At 32.4% G+C, this 23789-nt stretch overlaps 3 protein-coding genes across 10 annotated transcripts; all 3 read right to left on the bottom strand.

The window, feature by feature from the left end:
* Positions 1-590: 590 nt before the first annotated feature.
* LOC8285624 lies at positions 591-3627 on the bottom strand. 5 transcript variants are annotated; one of them, XM_048376813.1, is made up of 7 exons: positions 3089-3627; positions 2665-2725; positions 2240-2516; positions 1856-1995; positions 1594-1758; positions 1370-1510; positions 591-1297 (listed from the first exon to the last, which is right to left on the bottom strand). In XM_048376813.1, the coding sequence occupies exons 3-7, from the start codon at positions 2451-2453 to the stop codon at positions 893-895; spliced, it is 1065 nt and encodes a 354-aa protein (XP_048232770.1). In that variant the 5' UTR covers positions 2454-2516; positions 2665-2725; positions 3089-3627; the 3' UTR covers positions 591-892. The 5 variants fall into 5 exon arrangements, with proteins under 5 accessions (XP_048232770.1, XP_048232768.1, XP_015578300.1 ...); XM_048376811.1 differs by having other exon boundaries at positions 591-1510; XM_015722814.3 differs by having other exon boundaries at positions 591-1468.
* Positions 3628-3740: 113 nt separating this feature from the next.
* LOC8285623 lies at positions 3741-8981 on the bottom strand. 3 transcript variants are annotated; one of them, XM_048376809.1, is made up of 6 exons: positions 8777-8981; positions 8008-8529; positions 7091-7401; positions 6906-6962; positions 5562-5992; positions 3741-4305 (listed from the first exon to the last, which is right to left on the bottom strand). In XM_048376809.1, the coding sequence occupies exons 2-6, from the start codon at positions 8394-8396 to the stop codon at positions 4042-4044; spliced, it is 1452 nt and encodes a 483-aa protein (XP_048232766.1). In that variant the 5' UTR covers positions 8397-8529; positions 8777-8981; the 3' UTR covers positions 3741-4041. The 3 variants fall into 3 exon arrangements, with proteins under 3 accessions (XP_048232766.1, XP_048232767.1, XP_048232765.1); XM_048376810.1 differs by having other exon boundaries at positions 8008-8451; XM_048376808.1 differs by having other exon boundaries at positions 8008-8431; positions 8777-8973.
* Positions 8982-11807: 2826 nt separating this feature from the next.
* On the bottom strand, positions 11808-20281 carry LOC8285621 (U-box domain-containing protein 4). 2 transcript variants are annotated; one of them, XM_015722817.3, is made up of 6 exons: positions 20034-20281; positions 17955-18098; positions 16476-16756; positions 14490-14606; positions 12203-14266; positions 11808-12104 (listed from the first exon to the last, which is right to left on the bottom strand). In XM_015722817.3, exons 3-6 carry the CDS (start codon positions 16749-16751, stop codon positions 12048-12050), a joined length of 2514 nt encoding a protein of 837 aa, XP_015578303.2. In that variant the 5' UTR covers positions 16752-16756; positions 17955-18098; positions 20034-20281; the 3' UTR covers positions 11808-12047. The 2 variants fall into 2 exon arrangements, with proteins under 2 accessions (XP_015578303.2, XP_048232541.1); XM_048376584.1 differs by lacking the exons at positions 17955-18098; positions 20034-20281 and adding an exon at positions 15670-16062 and having other exon boundaries at positions 16476-16610.
* Between the last annotated feature and the right edge of the window lie 3508 nt (positions 20282-23789).

The following is a 23789-nucleotide window of genomic DNA, read 5'->3' as shown; positions in this document are numbered from 1 at the left end:
AAGATCACAGAGACCACAAGACAAGGACCAAAGGTCAAGGTCTCAGGTCTGTACAGTAGAAAGCTGTACAGACATCTCATCACAGACCTTTGCACTTCTACCTTTACTAGACTAGAAAAAGAACGTTGACATAGAGTATAAGGGGCCACTAAGTAGCTTAAGGACCGTTACCCCTCAGCATGTATATAACAATTTATACTCATACTTGTAATATCAGAATTTTACTTGTAAAAATCATCACACATCAATAAAGCTCAATTTCTACAGTTTCTTTTGAAATCAAATCAGCAAGAGCGATGAAATGAGATTCTCATCTTATTTTATGCACTATACGATCTTGTAGCACTGATGATCCATGTAATCACTTTATCCATAGCCTAATTGGCAGAAGACTCGAACACTTCCCTTAAATTTTGGATAATATAGAGCAAGAAGTGCTTTTACAAGATATGTGAAAATGGAATGAAATACATATTGGGAGAAATGACAAACTGTTGTTGAAATCTGGAAGGAAGAAAAGAAGATAAAAAACAGAGAAATATTTCCAGCAACAAGCGAGAATCAAATTCAGCAGAAATTCAAGAAATTTATCTCGGAAAATAACATCGTTTTTTTTTTTCTTCATTTTCTTCCGCTTTCTTTCTCACTACAGTTACTCCCTTTTATAGGGAGAAAACACATTAATCTCTTAACTGGCACCATGTTTTTTTACCATAATCTCCTAAATAGCCCCATATCTTTTGCCATGCCTTAATTTTTTTTACACTCAAGCCATACTACTTTTTCACCGAATAAATTATAATTTCAGACATTGATCAGATGATCAAGATACCATAAGCATTACTAAAATTCCCAGCATCTCCAACAATTATGAATCCGAAAGAATGGGGACTCAAGTAAACAGTTGCCGGTAGTTCTTGAAAGCAGCTTCTACGTCAGCCTTATCTTTCTTTGCCTTGTTCGTAGCATGTCCCAAGCGCGCCAGCTCCATTTCGCATTTTGTTGCCAAATCCTTGTGACACTTTCCAGATTCAAAGCAATCGATGATCTTTCTTAAGTTTTCCTTCTCAGCTGCTTTAATGCTCTCGATTTCAGACTTCAAATTTCCTATTTGATCCTTAATCTGATCATCTTTAGCTTTGAGTTCTTTAAGCAGAAGATATGCTTCCTGAAAGTCTTTCTCAGCCCGTGCTTTATTAGCTTGGAGTTGTAAAGTCCTGGTCACTACATCTTCGGCATTTCTGAACTTTGCTTCAAGCTTATCAATCTCCTGCTCCAAGTTAGCAGTGACAGAGACCTTAGCAGAAGAAAAACTATCCTCAGACCTATATGTAGAAATAAGGTGTAAGGCTTTCTTGAGTTTCTTGACCTGTTCAGGGTCTTGAAGAATGCAAGATCCAGTTTTAAGGGCATCATTCACATTTTGCAGTGCAACTTGAATGTCTATCACTGGGGGAGTAAGCTCAGACTGAAACTTGGAGAAAAGAGACAGCATCTCATCAACAAGGGCCTATCGGAAATGATATTGTTAACAACAGAACAGAAAGGAGACGGAAAAGGGTAAATATTTTCCTGGAGGAAGAAATAGCTCACCACTTGTTTTGAAGAGGGTAATCTACGTCCGGGATTGATAGATGAGCGAGCTGCGCTGGGCCTGGAGATGGTCTTTCTACTTGGCCTTCTTAACCTGCCTTGGTGACTGAAGTCTAATTCAATCTGTTTCTCTGATTGATCTTCTTGTGCTTGATCTCTTACATCCTGGTATATATCTTCTACCACGTAAATTGAACTGTTGGAAATAGATTAGTTGCTTAAAATGAAAAGAAATTGAGATTAACTTGGAGACTCAATTTACTTGCTGCAAGTGACAGGAAAACTGATGAGGTCGATCTTTCCTAGTAGCGTACTTTATAATTTCCCCTTCTCCATCAGGTGTTTGATCTTTTAAAAAGGCTTCTTCCTCAGCATCCTTAGAAATGTCAGCTGAGACTGCATCTGCCATTACAAAAACAGGTCGATAAATGATAATCACGAGATTTTGTAAATTATTATTCAAAAAAAAAGAATTGAGATTTCTCTTTTGGTTGATTAGTCTTGGATAAGGTTCTAGCTCACAGCCTCACAGTCCTAGAGACAGTTCCAATACCACTGAACCAAAGCTTATTGATAAAATAGAAAGCAGATTAGGTAAAATTACGGGTGGAATTATTAACTCAATCATAGAATCGAGGATACAAACCTCCATGCCACAATGTCAACAAGGATCTTGTGAGCTTAACAGAGACAAATGAAAGTAGTGTAAAAGAGAGAACAAAGATGGGACTTGGAATGCCGTTGATCATCTTTAACTTGGGAACATTGTTTCCTGCTCTTTTAGCTGCAATGGCTGCTATTGCCATTCCAGTGACGAGGGCAGTGTCAGAAAATTTGCTAACAATTATGCTCTTCTTCATAAACCCAAAAAACAATTCCTTTCTCACGGACTGTGGAGCTCTTTTCCAATCATTAAAATATACCTGCAACGATTTTATTCTTTTTATTACCATTTCGTCTTATATATATGAGACTGTACTTTCTTCTTCCTTCCAGTTTTTTCTTTTCTTTTGAACATAAACTGTACTATATTAAGAAAATTGCAAAATAGCAACGACAATGGTGACTTACCTCCACTTCCCTCTTGGATGGTATATGATACTTCTCAACAGGCAATTCTGAGACAAATGTGCTGTTTCAAAGTTTTTTTGTAGGTCAATCTTCAAATAAATTCGACAAGGATTTAGTACACTGAAATCAATTAAGTCTATTGTGCATGAATATTCAGCTAAGATAGACTAATCAGTGGATGAATATAAATAAAGTTGAACAAAAACTAGAATACGTTGCAGGACATTTCTTCCGACGAAATTCATTCTAAGCCAGAAATTTAAATTTTTTTCTTTTGGAAAAACAGCATTTCCATATCAATGTTCATAGATTCAGGTTGATTTTTTGGTAAAGCTTGAGCTGCCAACTTCTCAAGTTATCTAAGCTACATTTCTTTTTTATTTTAATCTTCTGTTTTTGGAATATCAATAATGAAATCTCTTACTTGAAGATATAAGAAAAGCGCCACAGAATTCCTCAAAGCTACCAATGTCTTCCTCTATAAATTGCTTGTAGAGTGTTCCCACGACAAAGTTTGTAGCATCTGTTGAGGGCAACCCTACCAGCAAATGGCAAGTTCAACTTCATTCAACCATTAATGAAGAAGAAAAAACTAAAACGAAAATTTAAATAATGAACAAACATTTCTATGGTTCTTAGAAAGTGAAGCTAGCTAAGAAAAGAAAAAGGGTAGTAGAAATAAAAAAGTAGACCAGTGGTATACGCTTGCTCATACGACTCGCAAACATCCCCATTTTGCAGAACTGAACAGTAAAATGCTAAGACTTCAAAAAGATGTAAAATAAGGTAACAAAAGATGCCAAGGGGAAGCAACGAATTGTCATCTTTACAAGAAACGTATCGGTGATGCATAGTAGTTTGCAGTATCAAAATCTGATTCTTGGCTTCACTGAAGCTGCTAGCTTCAAAGAGGCATTAATTAGGAGAATTTGGGTCTTCAAGACCACTATGCCTCTCTGGTTTAGAATTGCTATTTTGTTCCTCATTTTCAGTGTTTCCCCTTTAATTTTCTTCTCCCACCATTTCATAAGCAAGAAATTAATACCCGGGTTGGGAATGTATTGGAAAACTGGGAATTTACACTAAAAATTTTAATTACTATATCAAAAATATTAACATAGCCCATCTTAAAAAATATTAACATAGCCCATCGTTAACAAGCATCCAATGTGCTATACCATAAATATGGATCAAAAAATACGCAGCATATACAGAGTTATGTCGCAGCAGAAAGAAGCGGGAAGGAAGATGTACATCAGAATATGCAGCATGTACAATTATCATCTTGCAGCAGAGGTGGCTGAAAACATCTGGTTCTAAGAATGTTGGCCTTTGCACACATACTTGACATCCAAGTAATTTCTTATCCACCTAAGCTCAGGATTTATGATTCCAGCCACCTCTACGAGATTTTCTCCTCCCCCTCTTTCTCTTGTTATTGGATATATTAGACCGGGATTTTGGAAGTGTTTTCCCGCCAAAATTCACCCGAGGCACGAATGTGTCTGTGGGGTTTTCTATTTGAGAGACCCGCACTGTCTGCTTTTCCATCGCTACTTCTGCTTGCTGACTTGCAATATTTTTGAAGTCCTGCATCTCTTCCTTTGCTGCCTGATTATGCATGAGATTTTCCTCTTCAGTCTGCATGGAAGACAAATCAGTTGCGAGTAACCATTTTAATAGGTGGGCGGCAATAAAACTTTAAAAAGAAAAAGAGGAAAAACACCTTAACAGCCAAACATCAAAATACCGATATTTGAAGGCAAAAGTAATGAACCCCAATATCCACATTCAGACGAGTAAAATGACCCATGAACAGTGTCAAAAGAGAGTATAAGTCTCCTTAGACCTCTCATGACCAGAATTACAATTGCCAATACAAAAAATGCCCATAGCAACTGAATCTTATAAAGCAATAAAACATCGTATATGACAACCTTCTCAAGTTAGCACTGACCTTCCCACGTAATATGATTTTTAACAAATTCAACATATATATAACGAATACAGTATTCTGAATTGGCCAACATGTAGATGTATGGTGAAAGTATTTTCATTAGGTGTTCACAATTCTGAACAGGAGACAAACTTCTGTCTCAAATTTCATAGCCGCCAAGGATATCACACCTAAATCTCTCACCTGGATATTGACCAGCTAGAAACAGTTTGCTGCCAGTAACAAACAAACTAGTACTCTACTCTGTTAACTTTTCTCTCAAAATTCCCTCACCCTAGCATGAGCACTTTCTATCACCCTTTTATCTTCCCAAATATATATGCATCAAATATAGCAAGGTCCCTAATAGATAGACTTCAAAATCTTTTGGCTGAAACAGTCAAATTTGCAAGTAAATAGCAGCACTTTCCTGATGCAATAGAGACATAGATTGTACAGACAAGGATTTAGTATCTGTCAGCATCAACTCTATTGGTAAAAACTGGCATTTACAACCACAATCATTCCTCTAGTAAAACTAGAAAAAGAAAGAAAAACTTCAGCATAATCGAATCACTTTCTCAAGAAATACAAGACATCTAAGTCTTCCAAGTAAAAAATATTTATTCTTTAAAATAGAAAAGGAAAAAACATGAACATTGATTGGGTTGATGGGATTCTGTATGATAGTTATGAATTGATCAAATTGATATTTAATAATATTTCATCTTAGAACGCATTGATTTATCCCCATATGTGGGATTACCACGCCATAGCATGTTCTCGCTAGAAGAAGGATCCCGCATTTCTTCTAGAAAATCTCCTAATTGTTGCCAAGAAACTAGAAAGAGATTCTTTAACTAGAAAGAATTCACTTTTAAAAATAAATATCTATATGCCATGGAAGGGAAAAATGAGCGCAAAGGGAGGAATGAGGAAGGATAGAGAGAGGTGCACTTACATTTACATCTGACACTCCCAGAGGCTGACCTGTGCCTTCAATCATATCAGGAAGAGGGGTGACCTCTCCGTGACTTGAAACCACACTGTCAGGCATAAGATCTCCCATATTAAAGTCACACGCATGCTGTGACAAGGTGTATAGAGATCTAGGACACATTCTATCACCATCTTCAGGAGCAGAAACAGGATTATGATCAGAGCCGGTCATTGCATCACCAGATGCAGGCATGCTCAACCTATTAACAGAAGAGAATTTCCCAGGATTCTCACTCACCACCTTTTCAATCCGGGCCTTTAACTTACGGACTTGCAATTGTAACACCTCAATCTTCCAAAGAATGTTTTCTTGGATATTATCTTCATCTTTGGTTTCAAAAGATGTCCATCCATCATGAAACCCAAACTCATCATTAGCACTGATTGCCTTACCTGCGAAATAGCAATAAGAACTTTAGCAACATGATAATCTTCTAAAATTCAGCCAGTGCAGTAGCTGAAGAACATAAAACAAGGCACGGATAAACCTTCTAGAATTCATCTATAGCAGTAGCTAGTGAACATTTAATTAGAAATCAAAAAGCCAACATCATTCCTTGATGTGTATGATTTTTGCTCCAGATAGCACTTCTGTTATATCAACTTCAAAAACTTCCAGTATCACCATATTTCTCTAATATTATTCAATATTTGAGATTTATTTTTCACATCATAAACATACTGTAAGTAACAATACAAAACTGCAGTACAGTCTTCTCCTTTACTTTCAGTTTCCATAATAATTATAAATGATTAAACTGCAAATTCTTTTGAGTTAAAATCAGGAAAAAGATTATCAGAAGTAAGATGTAGAAGTTGGAGGCAAACAAGAAGGAATAATTTAAACTAAGGCAAAACATTAAATTCAAGGACCAAAACCAGCAAAAACAAGGTAACTTTTAATGTGTGAACTTGTGCATGTAGACATCGTGAAATACTGGAATACTCGAGGAAGCAGCATCCTTGAAAAGTGTTTTATGTAGTTCATGTGAGCAATCCAGTGATATGCCACTCTGGAGCCAATGAAAGCATGTTTTCTATCACACAATATGATATGACATCAAAACTGGTGCTGTTAGATAAAACCAGGTAGGAATACAACTGCACATTTGCTAGCATGCAATTGTCCCTCCTCAATCACTAAATTCACTAGTTCAATCAATTTGAATTTCGAAGCAAGAAGTTGATAAATGACTAGCTGAAATAAGGGAATCCATAAGCAGAGGTTCAATCCTGCGATATTAGTTTGATCATATAAGTATAGAATCAGTGAAGAGTGAGATCCAACAAGATTTTATTTACACACCTAAATTATCATAATCATCATTCATCGGAGCAACATTGGCAGCAGACTTCCTATTCTCTGGCAAACCAAAAGCAAGAGAAAAGTGAGAAAAAAGGACCTATATACATAGTTTTTTTATGAAAATAAATACTTTTTAATGGTCAGCATGTAAATGCTACAAGAAACAAGGCAACAGAATTTGGTACCATAATAGGAGAACAAGTTATGTTGTAGCATATATGATGTTACATCGGTCATCTCTTCGACTCTTTTTCTTTTCTTTCTCTTCATAACTTTCTTCCTTTGAATACAACTTGAAAATGGCAGTGACTTCGTATCAAATCCTTCTACTACAAATGAATCAAAATCAAATTGTTTTCTCTGTGCATGTTCTGCAAGTTCTCTGTCATACTTTAGTGCTTGGGACTGAAATTCTTTAATTTGTAATTCTATCCACTTGCATCGCCACATAAGCGGACGAATAAATCTCCTCCAATGGTCTGTCAATTTTTTCCTCCTGAAATGTAAAAGAAATTGAATTTCCAAAAGGGACTTTACCTTCAAATAATCAGAGCTAAACAAACAGGTAATACAAGATATTCTGCTTAAAACAAAAGGATAGAAACAAATTCATCCGTCTTAGATGATCAGATTGATAATGCAATGGTTATTGGAGGTACAATTGTTTAATATTTAGTTAATCATGCCCATTCAGTAATGATTTCAAGCAAGACATCTTAAACGGAGATAAAGTTTGATTAATGGATCTCTACCAAAATTAATAACTACTAAAAGATGGTGAGATGGATCTGAACTACTTACTTTTTTTCCTATATAATACTGCAAAAGTATTAGGACAGTGATCAAATGTCCCAAATTATCATTTGATATCTTTACTAGACAAGGACAGGTAGTTCACTATAGTCATGGGCAAAAGGAAAAAAAGAAGCCCGTAAACTTCAGATTGGAGAATTTTGACCACAAACAAGAAATTTCAGCAAGATAAAGTAGCAATTCAGAGAGAAACACACTATGTAAAGAGGTTTAATTTCAAATCTATTAATTTCTCATTACCAGCTTAAGCATAATGTATCGACATTAGTTCAATAAAATAAGAAGTTACCTCATTTGAAATGCTCCACCACCACATCCATCAAACACCGTCGATGATGCAGGAAAAACCCCTTCGCATAATCGCGAATCGACTTCAAGTTCGCCCAACAACGGAGAACCGTTCTCATTCTCAGATAATGAGTCACCAAAAGAACTCATACTCTCAGTAACATCCTCCTCCTCATATCTAGCTTCAACTTCTCCATTATCACCGGATTTTGTACATCCAATTATATCAATTTCCATATCCTTATTTCGAGCTGGCACCTTATTTAAAGCCTCCTCATTAAAGTTATCGTCTTCATAGTTATTTATACACTGCAAAAGCTGCTTATCTTCTTGATCTTTGTTAGCTAAAAATCCATTTGTCACTTTTGATTTCTCCAAGTCAGGTCCCATATTAACAATTTTCTCCAAAATAATTTCACATTCATCTGCATAAAAAAAATATTTACTGACAAATTTAGTTATAATCACTTTTTCTTTTATCCAGAGATCACTTTATCACTAAATAAGAGAAAAATTGAAATAACTAAAATTCCAGAAAGAGAAAACAAATAACTTTAGTTTGCAAAAGAAGCTTTAAAAATATTTAAGAAAAAACTCGCTTGTATTATAAGGATTGAAGTAAGGAATTAAAAAAAAAAAAAAAAAGCTCTAACCCTAAATTGGGGAAAAAAAATCCTAAAACCCTAAAACAGAAAACTTTTAACATTAAGAGGGACAGAAAAAGAGAGGGAGAGGGGAGAACAAGAGACACGCGTGAAAGGATGGGATACCTGATGTCGGAGAAAAGTGGCCGGCGACGGCGTCAATAGCGGAGTTGGTGACCGAGCGAGCGAGTAGCGGTGGCTGAAAGTTTGAAAGGAAAAGAGAGTGATCTGATAATGCGTGTGCGAGTGAGGACACTGGAGGAGAGAGAGAAAGTCGGTAAAGAGCGGTTTTTTAAAAATTATAAATAAATAAAAAAGAGAGAGAGAGAGGGTGTCAGGAAAATGTTAATGAGAGTCACGTGTTGTTTCTTATTTTGGGGTCTGTTTGGCTGCCTTCTCATCAAACTGGCGTGTTCCTCGAGTTCTTTTCTTTTTTCTGTTTTCTTTTTTCAACCATAATATCTTTTTAACGATTTTTTCCTTTATTAGGCTTTATTACTTTTTTTTTCCTTTGCCAGGTTTAATCACCTGTTCAAATTTCAACTGTGTTTTTCATTTCTGCATAATCCTTGTAACATTTTCAGATTTTCGTGGTAAATATATATATTTTTTAATTTGTGCGATCTGAAAATTTTTTAATATATAAAATATTTATATATATTTGATATATAAAAAATAATTTTATAAATTTTTATTAATTTACCGATTAATAAATTTTATTCTTAATTAAATATTTATTTTATTTTTGAAAGATAATATATTAATAACAACTTCATTTTTTAATTTAATAATAATTTAATTTTTTATTTAAATAATAATTTAATTTTTTATTTAAATGATTATTATTCTAAAAACCATAATAATTATATTTTAATTTTATATTAACTAATAACTAAATAATAATTTTAATTTCAAATATTAATATACTACTTTATATTAATAGAATATAAATTAATAAGAAACTAGAATAATATTAAACAAAGTAATTGTAATAACAACAATTGAAAATTCTAATAATCTAATAATAAATTCTAAAAACTAAAATATTTAATTCTAAAATCAAATAATTCTATAATAAATATAAAAAATATTAATCCATCATTTATATTTATATTTTTACATTTTATTTTTAATCAACAAAATAGATAATTCCTAAAATTGTCTATTGGATATGACAGAGGTTTTCTAATCCTTTGAGATAGGTTGAAATCCTATTGAATACAAATTTTTAATATAATATATATATATATATATATATATATATATATATATATATATAGATGATAAAATATAAATATATATATTATAAAATAAAATTATTATTAATTAAAAGTTAAGGATTTAAAGTAATTAATTTTTTATATTTATACCTATAATGATTAATTTTTTAGACTTATTCTTGAAGTAGAAAACATAATTGTAACTAAATATCTTGGTATATGTGAGAACCTTTTATCAAATTTTATTAATATTATAATTATTTTATTTTAATATTATTATATTAAAATATTATAAATATTTTTTATTTATTTATTTAATAAATAATAAATTAAATTAATATTTAATTATTGTTATATTAGTTTTCTATTTTATTGTATAGATATCTAAGGAATCTCTCGATTCGAAATCAAGAGACCGTATTATGACGAGCATTTGCTGCTACAGAATAAATTAAATTAAAAATAAAATAATATGATCCACATCCCGGAATCGGTATGCCGATGATGAGCATATTATTCTAAATCATTATATATAATAGATTCTTTGTTGCTTTCAATTTAATTAATAAAAAAACATCTTATTACTAATTAATTAATTTTTTATTATATAATAAATTTTTAATTTTAAAAAACAACAATATCGATTTTCTTAAGAGTATTAATTTATACAATAATAGAATAAATTAATAATATTTTTAGAATATTTTTAATATTAGTATACTAATAAAATTTTAAATTATTAAAAAATTAAAAATTAAAAGTATTTAATTATAGTTAATTTCAAAATATAACGAATACATGTTAAACATTAAAAAATTTATAAATTTAATTTTATACTATATAATAATAACTGTCGTACAATTAAAAAATTAACAATTAATAATAATTCATTTCTAAAAATTATTGTCAATAAAAAAATTTAAAATTACATAAGTGGCAACCGAAGTGTTTAGTCATTTAACTAAAAAGAAAATATTCACTTGCATAATATATGTTAACTCATTTGATAAAAGAAAAATTTAATTCTATTACTATTTTAATATTTTAATTATCATTTTAATTAAATAAATATTTTAATTTTTAATTTCTTATAATATTTAAATATTTCTAAATATATATTCTCATTAAACATATTGTTATATAATATGCGTAGGTCTTCTAATTTAATGATTGAACAAAGTTTATTAGTTGAAATTTTCTCATTCATCATTTTATAAATGTTAATGAATTATGGAATTTATAGCTAGAGATAATAATAATAATAATAATAATAATAATAATAACAATAATAAGAGTTATCACACCTACAATAAGAGATGAATAGAAAGAGAATATTCTGTACTATCTTTTATTCTTCGCCACTCTTTAACCTCTAATGAATAAAATAACGGCTAATTACACAACTGAACCCCTGAATTTATCATGTTTTTGCATTTGGTCCCCTAACTTTTCTCATTTTTAAAGTGGAATAAAAATATTTTATTTCATAAAATATCTAATTCAATGATGATTGCACAGCGAAAGTTTTTCTTCTTCTCATGAAGGAAGGCCCATAAATTCTTGTCCTGACAATAGTTAATAAATCATAATGAAGATTTTACGGACGCCTAAAAGATAAGGAAAAAAGAAAAAACATTCTGTTGGATGCAGTGCCATGGTGATGACCCATTGAAGACTGAAACTTCATGTGAGGGAGGCTGAGAGAACAAAATGCACTCCCCATCCCATCTGCAAATTGCTCTGGTTTTACAGTTTGAGCTTAAATAATTGTACCTTCAAATATATTTTGACTCCAAAGAAATTCTGCATGAATGGCTCAAGATAACTAAATTGCAGACTTTCACTGTCTCCATTATAACAAGAACTGTCCCCAGAAAATTTCTGATAGAAAGACATAATTTTTTAGTAACAAAACAGCACCCACTAACTTCTCTCTCTTCAAGACTGAACTTAAAAGGATATATTTTCTTCCAAGGTTCACATGTATAAGTTTTTTTCACAAGGTAACTCAATCAATCATGTCCTCTACAAATCAATTTTCCTCTACAAATAAAGTAAAATCCATGCAGCAAAACCTTAAATATGATGCATTATTTGCAATAACAAATGTACACGCACTATGTATACAACTTGAATCAGAACCTCAGATGGCACTGGCAGGCTGGTCTATCCACAAATCAGCCCCTAGCATTACCATGCCGTTGGTTTCTGAAGAAGCTAAGTAGTGCCTGAGCCTGAAATGCAACCAAAGAAAAACTCATTATATTACCTCCTCGAGGGGAGAAAAAGAAAAATTGCACTGCCCGTGAAAAAGCATAATATAACAGTTTACCTTTTCTTTAGCCCTTGGGGTGCCAGACTGCGATAATGCCACTAATGGTGGCACAGCACCTTCCTGTAGCACTGTGTTGCAAAATCTATTGCTGTTCGTGCAAAGCTGCAAAAGGGCAGCAGCTGCATTTTCCTTCCCTCTAGCAGAACCCAACTCAACAACCTCAACCAGGACAGGGATCCCGCCCTCCTGACCAATTGCAGTCCTTCCCTCTGGAATTGTTGCAAGATTAGCCAAAACAGCAACTGCCTTGTCAACCATTCCAGCTGCTGGGTCCATCAATTCCACTAGGTGCTTAACTGCCCCAGCTTGCACAATCCGGGCCTTGTTTTCATGAAATATTGACAAATTGAACAAAGCTGTGGCTGCATCCTTCTTTCCCCTTGGAGTTCCATTCCCCAGTAAATCAACCAGAGGTCCAACTGCTCCAGACCGTCCTATCCTGACCTTGTTATCCTCAATCACTGAGAGGCTAAAAAGAGTGGCAGCTGAATTCTCCTTAGCCTCAGGACTTCCTGTTTCTAGGACATGAATAAGAGGTCCAATAGCATCTGCATTAGCAATTGCTGTTTTGTTGTTGTCGTTAATTGACAAGTTAAGAAGTGCTGTGACAGCATTTTCCTGAATCTTTGCATCAGCTGATCGAAGTAAATTGACTAATATATTAATGGCCCCACAGTTTGCTATAACGATCCTATTGTCCATGTTATGTTTGGCCAGCAGCCTGAGTTCTGCAGTTGCTGCTCTTTGAACGTCAATGGAATCACTCTTCAGGTCCTCAACTAGATTCCGTACTTGGGTTTCAACACCAGAAAGATCAGCTCTCGTTTCAATAGCTGGAGAAGACACTATCCTCGGAATAAGCCTATCCGAAGGTCGGCGCCAGATGGTTTGACTCCGAGACCGTGTCTCAATAAAACGGGGTGCGAATTCAGGTTCTCTGTGAGGGCGAGGGCTGTTCAAGGCAGTAGACGCCTGTGTCTCTGCTTTTACCTCACCAGAGTTATCACTGCTATAAGAAGTAAGATGATTTAACACCTCTGAAGAATCATTAGTATCAACTTGTGCTCCTTGAGAAAAACTAGCATTTATGCTGGAGGCTGAAGCATTTCTACTGTGGCTCTGAGCTATTGGTTCACCAACTCTAACAGCATTTGAAACTTCATTTCTAGATGGTGATACAGAGTGGCGAACACCTGAATCTCTATTCCTTCCTTCCAAGTTAACAGACCTTTCCTCAGAACTTGCTAGTGATATTCTTGCCATGTCCAAACCCTGTTCATTTCCTACTATACCTGATAAGGAACTGTCAGAGGTAGAACGGGGATGACATGGAGAAGTTGACTCTCGATGGACACTGGAAGAGATCCAGTTCCTATCAGGAGAATCTGTAGACCGAGTGGACTCAGGTGACATCGGTTGGTTGCCCCTAGAATAAAAACCATGTGAGCCCCTGGGAGTACCGGATTCAGCATGTATGAGAAGTGCTGAGGGCTGATTGAAGCTTACAGACTTCACCGGATCAGGCAGCTTCACATTGTTTGACTCGCACCAGTTTGCTATTAGTGCCTTTACTGTATAATTAGGTATCAGATTGGTGTGAGCAAGAGTCTGTCGTGTCTTGGGACACACAGTTAGTCCAAGTTCAATCCAGTTTTTAATAAAGGCGCGCTCGTAGGTTTGCCCTGAGCCCACAATTACTGGATCTGTCATCAACTCAAGTGAGAGAGGACAGCAGAAGTCTGCAGGTATTGGGACATGGCTACAGGTCTGGGACTGCTTTATGAGGATAAGGCGATCATGCATGCGGGTCACAAGAGAAATCATCTGATCAAATAACTCAGCTTCCCTGGGTTTTTCAGCTTGTTCAGCATTCTCCTTCAACTTCTCAAGGGCCACTGCTTCAATCAGAATCTCCTGATTAGACCTCAAGCTTAGGATCTCTGCAATTTTGACCAGGATATCTGAGCTGGGTCCAACATCCTCCACTTGGTCCCTTATCGCTTCTCTAACAACAGATGATGTTTGTTCATATCCCATTTGCTTCATTTTCTGTGCACAGTACTGCAATCAACAATGTGAAATGTTAATGACCATAGAAGGATTTAGTTTGTTTTATGTTCCTAACTTAGGAACCTGATGAACTTGTAAATCAATCCACCTCCCAAATTTGTGATTTCTGATGACTTAGAAATTTAGAAGGCATGCATCGACTAATTAACCAATAAACCAAATTCTATTCTCCAACAGTAAATAGGTGCAAGTTTAAACAATCAGGGACAATTACCTCAAGGGATGATGTACTTAATTCATCAGGGAGATGTTCATGGGAAGACTTCAACAGCTGAAAAATATCCAGGCCCAAAGTCCGAATCTTTGATATCAATGATTCGATTTGCAGAACCTATAAAACATTATATATGGAGGGAAAAAGGATGATCAGAAAATGCATCCTTGAGAAAAGTTTCATACATTCAGCAAAATTATATTCTCCCTTTTTTTTTCTTTTCCAGTGAAATGCTTTGCTCATATGCATTCAAGCTAAGCAGACAGAATTATATTTTCATTATCAAAAATTAATCCATGCCGAGCAAAGTGAGACACAGACCATCAAACCTAAAGTAACAATTTCTTTTGAAGGAAGTCAACAGAAGGAACTTCATAATTTAACAAAAACTATAATACAGCATCACAAGAGGATAGGCAGTGACTTTTTCCTAGAGTTTTACACCAAGTAGTAATGCCTGCATATGGTGTAAGAAATAAGAAAAGTGCAGAACTTTAGTCGCTTTAAGGGTAAGGACATAGGATCAGGGTAACATCATATGATCTTAAACCAGGGGTTGATATGAAAGAGTGAATAATAGAAGTTATCCTTGCAAATAGTAATTTAAGCTTCAAAGCAGCAAATCTACAGATAGCTCATGACCACTCAGATATCTCAAACACCAAAATCACATTTGATGAGAACAACAAGTACTAACGCTAATAATATGCCAACTGAAATAAGTTTGCATTACCTCCGCTCCTAAATACCATGATCATAATAAAATAAATGCTCACATTGAATTTGAAGATAACAGCCATTACTATAACAATGATGATGACATCCAAGCTTCTAATTATCAACAAGGTCAGATAAGATTTCAAACAAAACAATTTCTACTTTTAGAATGTAACAAGGGAGGCAGATTTTCGATAAGGCATTTCATGATTATACTACGTATTACTAGCCCAATCCGCTGTTAAGTTTTTCCCCTCCTTGTTAATTCAGAAAAGCATCTACCAGCATTTGCAGTGACTGTGCTTTGATTCTAAAATCTTTCTTATTCATGATTTTAGAATTAAAGGAGATAAATGAACTACCTTATAAAACAGACTAAATAAATCTAATTGATACAAATGTTCTCATAAGTAATTTTACCACAGAACTTCTCATTAACTAATTCCCCAGTTCAAATACCCACCAGGGAAACTAATGGTGGAATAAGTGAGGTAAATTTGCAGCTCAGCCTTCTTCAGCTCCAAATAATGTTTAGCAGTATTACCCTTTTTGTCAAATAAAACAAAACACCTATCAGAAAGAGAATTCCTTATTTCCTACTCTAGTTTCCAAAACGATATTATTATTCCTTCCAGAGTACAACAACATATAATCATGCTGGCAGTGTTTGTCCTTCCTCTCTCCCACAGTATACTTGTCTGATACACATCTCCAGCTTGACCAACATATCAACTCCACGTGGTTAGTTTACAATGCCTACATCACTGTAAAAATAGCCATCACCATCACAACCACCTCTAAACTTTTAGTCGACCTGTTAGCATACATAATCTTCACCACCATTGATAAATCAACCCTGGCATACAGTAAAGCTGGCACATCCGTTAATAACCTGTAAGTAAACCTACTTCATAATTCCAGCATTTTTTATTTTTTATATAGATGCAAATTTGAAAGTGTAAAATCTGATAAAAAAATAACTTCTCACTTTTTTTTTAAGAGGGAGCTAGGAGGAGGGAGGGGAAAGTAGGCTATGGCATCTGTAGCAGTCTGTTTTCTTTTTATAAAGCACAAATGAACAGTCATTGCTTAAGTCCAGCACGAAAAGATGATAACTCTTAACAGAACGAAATATAGTAAGATTTTCATATAAATTAAGGGCATAACTAAACATGTATAATGATAAGCAAGGCCATCTTAAGTACTCCCTTAAAATCAAAAAGCAATATATTCCATCTTAAGGGGAAAAATATCCAATTTTGAACTTACAAAAAAGACTTTACTTGACAATGGTTGCCAGTTTTCAAAGAGCTCCCTCAATTCATCAACAGATTGGCCCAATTCATCAAAAGCCTTGGTAAGCACTTCATCAGAAGCTATTTCAGAATCAACGATGGCATCAAGTATTGGTTTCAATAGCTTCAATATCTCTTCTGCCTTCTGGTAACACTTCTGAACCAGGTCTGAACATATGTTGTCAATGGATGATAAATGTAAAAAGGAGGAGATATTACTGAGAAGAGCTTTCAACAATGAAATCTCCATCACACCTGCATAAATGAGTACCACAAACATACCATTAAAGGAAAAGAAGAGGCAATATACCAAGCATCTACCAGACAGCAAGATTTACTCGTTCAAATCTGGCATTCAATTTCCCTTTGGAATTGTTTGGGACGGAGGAAAATGAGAAGGAGCAGAAAATGGGAAGAAAATGCAGGGTTTACTATAAGCAAATTTGTGGGCCATGCAACTCATTTCCCTCCTTCCAAACATAATATTAATGAAGTAGATAAAATTAAAATCAATCTGCAACCAAGATAACTTGTCTGTGATCAATTAGTCTACAATAGTTTGTCTTCTTAGCAACTGACTTGATCACAACTAGAATTTGACTAGCTCATTAACCACCAACTCTTTTCTTGAAACAAGTCTATCAATATATACGAGCACCAAAACTCTTTTTGGAATTGACTTAATGATATGTTGTAATTTAACTGTTAGTTCTTAAAAATTACTAGATTCTTTATGAAACAGATTAGCAGAAGTAACATCTCCAGCTAAGTTATATCCCATTACAGACATTGATAATCAACCGCTAGATCTTTTTTTCAAATAGTTCAGTTGATGGAAGCCAATGATAAGATGTAGCAACATATCCAGCTAGTTATATCCCATCATAAAATAGTCACATGCGGTATAATCATAATATATTTGCATTAATTTTTAAATAATAACAGACAAGACACTGAAAGCCCAATAATAACAGTCTGTCTTTAACTTTTCATTTCTGACTACCACAGCATACAAATATCATAATAGAGCAGGACAGGAAAGTAAATTCACACTAAAACAGGGAATCAAAACCAGTCAAGAAAAGATACAATTAAAACGGTTAGACCATATGCTAATAAAAATAAAAGCTAAGAGATATAGTAGAAGATTTCTCATATGACCATATAACCATGCGATATATGAACACAGTATTAACGAAACTACAGAATTTTAATATAAATGTTTAAAAAGCACTGCCCAACAAATATTTACAAGTAGAGAATTCCTTCTTCACTAATTGACTCCATCTAAAGTTTTATCTCAATTAATGTTACATGATCATGCTTCCTCTCACCACTTCAATCCAGGCTTTGTAGGAATATGACATCACATACAGAAAATAATTTCCAATTTCACAACTGATGCACACAGGAAAGGAAGAACTTCCAAGATAAGGAAGAGTAAGAACTGTACCTTTATCACCACAGCTTTATTATTTGAAAGCAAAGTGACCTCTCACATTAATGATCCCCAGAACCGTAATGTTAAAGAAAAGCCTCTTTGACAACCATGGTCAATGGAACTCTTCAGAAAATGATGCTCACAGCCAGAAATCCCCTGTATAGAACCAAAACTTAAAGTTTTATATCAGGAAGTTGTAACATTTAAAGTTAGATAGAACAACAATGCAGTAGCAAACACTTTCGCCACTGTAAAACCACAATAATGAATCCATCACTACACAATTTCCCTTCAAGATTTCTCATAATAGCAATCTCTAATGTCCTTCAAAGAAAAAAAAAAAGACACTGCTTATTTATCTAAGGCCAGCAATAGTAACTAACATTCCACAGAGAAAGATCAATGTTATAAAATCAAATTCTTCTCTTGCAATCAGGTAACAATGATTGTCAAGAGTATGGTAAAGTTCAGAGCTCATAATTGAGAAGGTGCTGGTTTGAGCTCTAAAAGGCAGGAGTAACTCTAGACTTCCCTTCACAATATCCCACTTCAATGAGACTATTATAGGGCATTTATTTTCCCTTCATTCCTTTCTAGGATCTCGGGTTGATGAGATACAGGATATTTTATTGCTTGTTCATTTTTCCCCTCTTAAACTCTGATTTTTGTTGCAAAACTCTCTTTTTGACAAGGCTCTCTCTCTCTCTCTCTCTCTCTCTCTCTCTCTCTCTCACACACACACACACACACACACACACACACACACACACATGCACAGAAGTTAGATCAAAAGGGGTTGCAGAATCATTTCTAAACTGAGAGTGCTGCTCGTCTTCAATGTAAATGTCTTCCATTTGCTATGAGTTCGCTCCAAGAAATAGAGCCATCCCTCTATCTCATCAAAGTTTTGTACTTTGACCAAGTACACAGTTCAAATAGCTACAAATTCAACAACCAATTGTAAAGAATTTCTTTTGGTGTTAAAGATTTAAATTATCAACAGAAGCAAAAGCTGATTCATAAATTATCAGTCAGTTTTGCCTTCTCAGTTTCCAAGGTTGAATTAATCCTTGGTTACATGGCTTTTCCACAATGTTATGTCAATCTATTGACTGGAATTATCTGACCTTCATGAAAGAACTTATCTTTCAACTTTCTTAGTATTCTTTTATCAGCTAACAGGAAAAATTGAAAATTTATTAGTTCTCATTTTCTTCACGTACCCTATTTTGTACACAGCTAGAGAAAATAAAAAGTTATGAACTCAAAATAATAGTACTTTCATAAACCTAAGGTTATCAGGAAAAGGAACCTAGCAGATGCCAATTAGTACACCAAATGGGGAACCTAGATCCAGCAATAATAGTACTTCAAAATTTCACAAGATTGTAGCAAACACAAGTTGCATAACAAAGAAAACCATCTCTTCTATATCACTTTCTAATTAAAGTTCTCAATATTCTTCACTACATCAATGCCTGAAAATTAACGACCATTGAAAGCCCTAAGGAAACTGCCATAATTACATAGCATGTTCATTAGAGTTTAAAAGTCATATCCAAAAGATATATTATCAGTTATCCTACAAGCTAATTTTCCCAAATTCACCTCGTTGTAAACTAGCAGTCGTTAGCTGAATTAAACCAAGAAGCATAACAATGGAGAGGTAGAAGTCATTAGATCAATAGAATACCTAGTTAGCTATCAGTAAGACCAAACTTTGCACCAAAGATCCTGATTAAACTACAAAATTCCGACAAGACAAATGCAAAGGGAAAAAGGAAATAAAGATCATATAACAAAAAACCGTTAATAAACCCAAAAAGGAATAGAAGTATAGATCAAAATCATTAGAGAAGCTGTTTAGGACCTTAAATGTTCAATTCTACAAAAAACAAAGACCAAAAATTGGTGGTTTCTTGATAGTCTAAATTCAACAAAGCTTAAACCTTGAAATAAATGACACTTAAAACAAAGAAAGGAGAAGATGCTTAATTCAGCTCAAAGTGCATGTTGCTACAGATTACTAAATAAACCCTAACTAGATCAAATCACAAAAAAGAATATAAAAAAATAAAAAATAAACAGTACCTGGGTAGAGCGGAAGATTATAGATATAAATCAAATTAACAAAGCAGAAGATGGAGAAAAAGACGATTTCTTTGTTGAATCTTTCGGGGTTTTGGGGTTTTTGAATATCAATTCATTTCTGTTTACAAATGATCGCCACCTACAGATTCAAGCCTATTCTTCTGTTAAAGTTGTTTTTTATTTTTAAAGATTTTGCCCGTTTCTCATAGTCTGTACCTTTTATTATATTATTATTTTCTTTTAAAATGTATTTTGGTTATTTGTTAAAAGCTCTTTTTTTTGTTCTTTAAATAAAAGAAAATTCAAAGAGTTATTTAATGGTTGCGTTTATCGGTTCATGGGTTGCATTTGGTTGGAAAGTGCCAAAGTGGACATTGTAGACAGACATTACCTAATACTAATATTTATTTATTTATTTATTTATTTATTTTCAATTGAAAAGAATTCTAATTAAATATCACCCCTCCACTAATGTTATCCACAATTTATCATCCATCTACTCTGTTTTTTAAGTTACCTGAAACAATATTTAAGTTTAAATTCACATTAGAACTTCCATCTTCAAATTATATATAATATATAATGTTCCATTATTTAAAAAATTTAATAACTTTGAATAAGTATTAACTAAATAAATAAATAAATAATGACTATAACTAAATTAAATTTATATTTATCTTTTTTAAAACATGAAAAATATAATTTTTTTATAATATAAAATCACTGAATTTTTTATTTTATCAAAAATAATAATATAATTTGAAAAATAAAAAATAAAAATAAATGCAATGAAAAAGTATCAAAAGAAATTCTAAACAGTAGACATCATTCTCATATTACAAAAGAATTTAATTTATAATTCAACATTATTTTAAGCCGTTCAATTATTATTTCAAATCATAAATCAAAATTTTTGATATTTATTTAAAAAATCAATGAAATAAACTTTTAATATTTATTTAAATTTATAGAATTCTGCAAATACATTTATAAAAAAATTTCAAATTGTTATAAAGAGTATCATTGTAAACTCTATAAATAAATCCAAAATAACTATAAAAAGTTTTCCTTTTAAGAAATTCAATAATAAAAAGAAAAAAACAAACAAATGAATATAAAAAAATTTAAATCTTATAAAACTAAAAGAAAAAAAGAAAAAAGAAAACACAGAGCAATAAAGATAATAAAATGAATTTCGAAAACAATTAAATGCGGAAACTACCATTAATTTGATAATAATTATATACACTTTAATTAATATATTACCATATATTTTCATGAAGTAATATATTTGTTTTTTCCGAAAAAAACAAAAGGTGTTATTTGTTTAATGGATTGAGTTGAGGAGAGGAAGGTCATTTGGTGTTACGTTTGATTAGGTGGCCGCCAAAGGGTTTCTTTTTTGTTACCAACAGCTTATGGAATTTTTGTTATTTTTATTATTGACTTCTTCCTATTATGACTTCTAATTGCTTCCTATTTTACTCTCCTTCTCTTCTTTTCTTTTCTTTCCTTTTTCTTTTTCAAAAAAAAAAGGAATAGCCGCAGTTCAGAAACTGCTACTTCATACTCCATAGCAATTAGAACCGGTTTACTTTTATTCAAATTTCCGATATATTCAAAGAATAATTAAATCAGTACTAAATATTGATTCCATAATTATTAGATTTAAATTATATAATCATTAAATTTTATCGGGGTCGCGGTCCCATTAGCCGGGTTCCGGGCCTGAGCTATTCTGGTTTAAAACCAGCCCGTGGCCCCTTATAAAAGAGAAACATCTGATAGGCAAACACAAGACTTACATTTGATAATGTTTCTAAGCTTAGCTCATGAACTTAGTAGGAAGAGGAACAATCCTTTAATTTATCTGGCAACCCATTTGCTTCCCAATTTCGTGGGATCTGTAAAGGAGCAAATCCAGAATGTAGGCAAGTTTTTCCTTCCTCCAATAAAGGAAGAACAATACATATGAGAGCAAATAATGGAGGTAAGATATATATATATATATATATATTAAAATATAATTAATATATAATTTATTAAGATTAGAATCATTGTTTTCAATAAAAGAAAATTCTAAAAATTATTTAATTAGGAGTATAACTCATCAATTAATAAATTAATAAAAAATCACAAAATTATACATAAATTAAATTTTTTTATATAAAAAATAAATATACATGTCAAAATAAATTATTTAAAAATTTTATTTTTTATAAATAATTTTATTTATTAAAATTTACTATTTTAGAGTGAATGTTAAAATTCAAATTTCAACAAGAAAGAAAAACTTGAGTTTTAATATTTAGTATTTTAATCTATATATATATATATATATATATATATATATATATATATATAATATTTAAATATTATATTAATTATAAATTAGTTTTATTATTAAAAAATAAAGATATTTTTAGAAATAATATCTTAAATAATTTATTTTAATATTAAAAAGTAGTAATATTAATTATAATGACAGTTTTAATTTATAGAGTACTAAGAATATTAAAAAAAAACTAAACATATTTATTTTTTTATTTTCTTAAAAATATTATAGATAAATTATTAATTTAAACCGTAAAAAGGAGTGCTATTCAATTCATATATAATATTAACATAGAGAAATTTTTAAAATATTTTAAAAACTATTTTCTTTTCCAAACTTAGAAAAATAAGTTGAGTGGAAAATGATGGAAATCACAAATTTATTGCTATTATTATTATTATTATTATATTGTTAACAGTAGAAGTAAGAAAATAATTATCCTTTCCCAAATTTTTAAAAAAGAAGACAGAAAGAAGAAAGAATCAGATCTGCCTAATTTCCAGTCCTTGTATATTCTTTCCGCTTCCAAACAAGGGGATAAAAGAAATTGTAGAATTAGAGAAGGTACAAAATAAAGTTATGAGTGGAGAAATTCTGTGGTGTGTGTTTTGGCAGAGAAAGGAGGGAATTTCAAGGCAATTTCGGAATACATATAAATGATAGTTTTGGACTTTACGCCTCTCAAAATCCTATTTGACCAGAATTTTGGATATTCTTCACCATGGAATTTGTGAATGACTCCTCCATTCACACCCCATCCCACTAATGTCAGCTTTGCCTTTTCTTCCTGGAATCTTCTCAGAATTTGTCTTTGATTTAGGACCCTGATCAAATTCTGACGTATTTCTCTTTGCTTTCTTTATAGATATTCTGATTCTCTGTGTGTGATTTATCGTGCTCGCACAGTTTCTTAACCATTTCGAATTTAATTTTCTTTTTCTCCTGTTTTCTTTTAATATGAAATAATAACTAGAAAGTCAGATGCGGAATAGTGCCTGTTGAATTCAGTTTTTACCTAAGAGTAAAAGCTGATTTTGAATTGAAAATCACTGGTGCACTGCAGATGTTTGGCAAATGTAAAAGTGGGTGAAATAGCTTTTGTTGCATAGCCATAATTCAGATTTTGAAACAGAAGTTGTTTCTACAAGTTTTGATTGACAAATATAACCTTTAAAATTACATCTAGCAATTCATAATTATTTATTATACTTTATTTCAATAAAATCTTAATATTTTAAGATTTTATTAATTCAATAAATACAAAAATTACTTCAAAAATAATTATTGGTTGACTTATCAATTGTTTATAAAATATAAATACTTTAAAGATCAGTATATAATTACAAACTGACTTAATATAATAGTAAAAGTATAATTAAAATATATTTTAATGAAATTATTGTTTAATTTGAAAAAATAAT

This window comes from Ricinus communis, chromosome 7 (assembly GCF_019578655.1).
Source record: "Ricinus communis isolate WT05 ecotype wild-type chromosome 7, ASM1957865v1, whole genome shotgun sequence".
Taxonomy (NCBI): domain Eukaryota; kingdom Viridiplantae; phylum Streptophyta; class Magnoliopsida; order Malpighiales; family Euphorbiaceae; genus Ricinus; species Ricinus communis.
Note: the sequence above shows the minus strand (reverse complement) of the source record. Positions and strands in the feature narration are given on the sequence as shown.

Excerpts from the sequence above, each read along its gene's own strand:
- LOC8285624 (XM_048376811.1), bottom strand. The coding sequence starts at position 2,453 with ATGAAGAAGAGCATAATTGTTAGCAAATTTTCTGACACTGCCCTCGTC. Across the intron at positions 1,759-1,855 it reads TTTCCTGTCACTTGCAGCAA|GATGTAAGAGATCAAGCACA; the intron begins GTAAATTGAGTC and ends GATATATACCAG. Across the intron at positions 1,511-1,593 it reads TACCCTCTTCAAAACAAGTG|GCCCTTGTTGATGAGATGCT; the intron begins GTGAGCTATTTC and ends CATTTCCGATAG.
- LOC8285623 (XM_048376809.1), bottom strand. The coding sequence starts at position 8,396 with ATGGGACCTGACTTGGAGAAATCAAAAGTGACAAATGGATTTTTAGCT. Across the intron at positions 7,402-8,007 it reads GGTGGAGCATTTCAAATGAG|GAGGAAAAAATTGACAGACC; the intron begins GTAACTTCTTAT and ends TTTACATTTCAG. Across the intron at positions 4,306-5,561 it reads TGGGAGTGTCAGATGTAAAT|ACTGAAGAGGAAAATCTCAT; the intron begins GTAAGTGCACCT and ends TCTTCCATGCAG.
- LOC8285621 (XM_015722817.3), bottom strand. The coding sequence starts at position 16,751 with ATGGAGATTTCATTGTTGAAAGCTCTTCTCAGTAATATCTCCTCCTTT. Across the intron at positions 14,267-14,489 it reads TAAGTACATCATCCCTTGAG|TACTGTGCACAGAAAATGAA; the intron begins GTAATTGTCCCT and ends TGTTGATTGCAG. Across the intron at positions 12,105-12,202 it reads CCCCAAGGGCTAAAGAAAAG|GCTCAGGCACTACTTAGCTT; the intron begins GTAAACTGTTAT and ends GTTGCATTTCAG.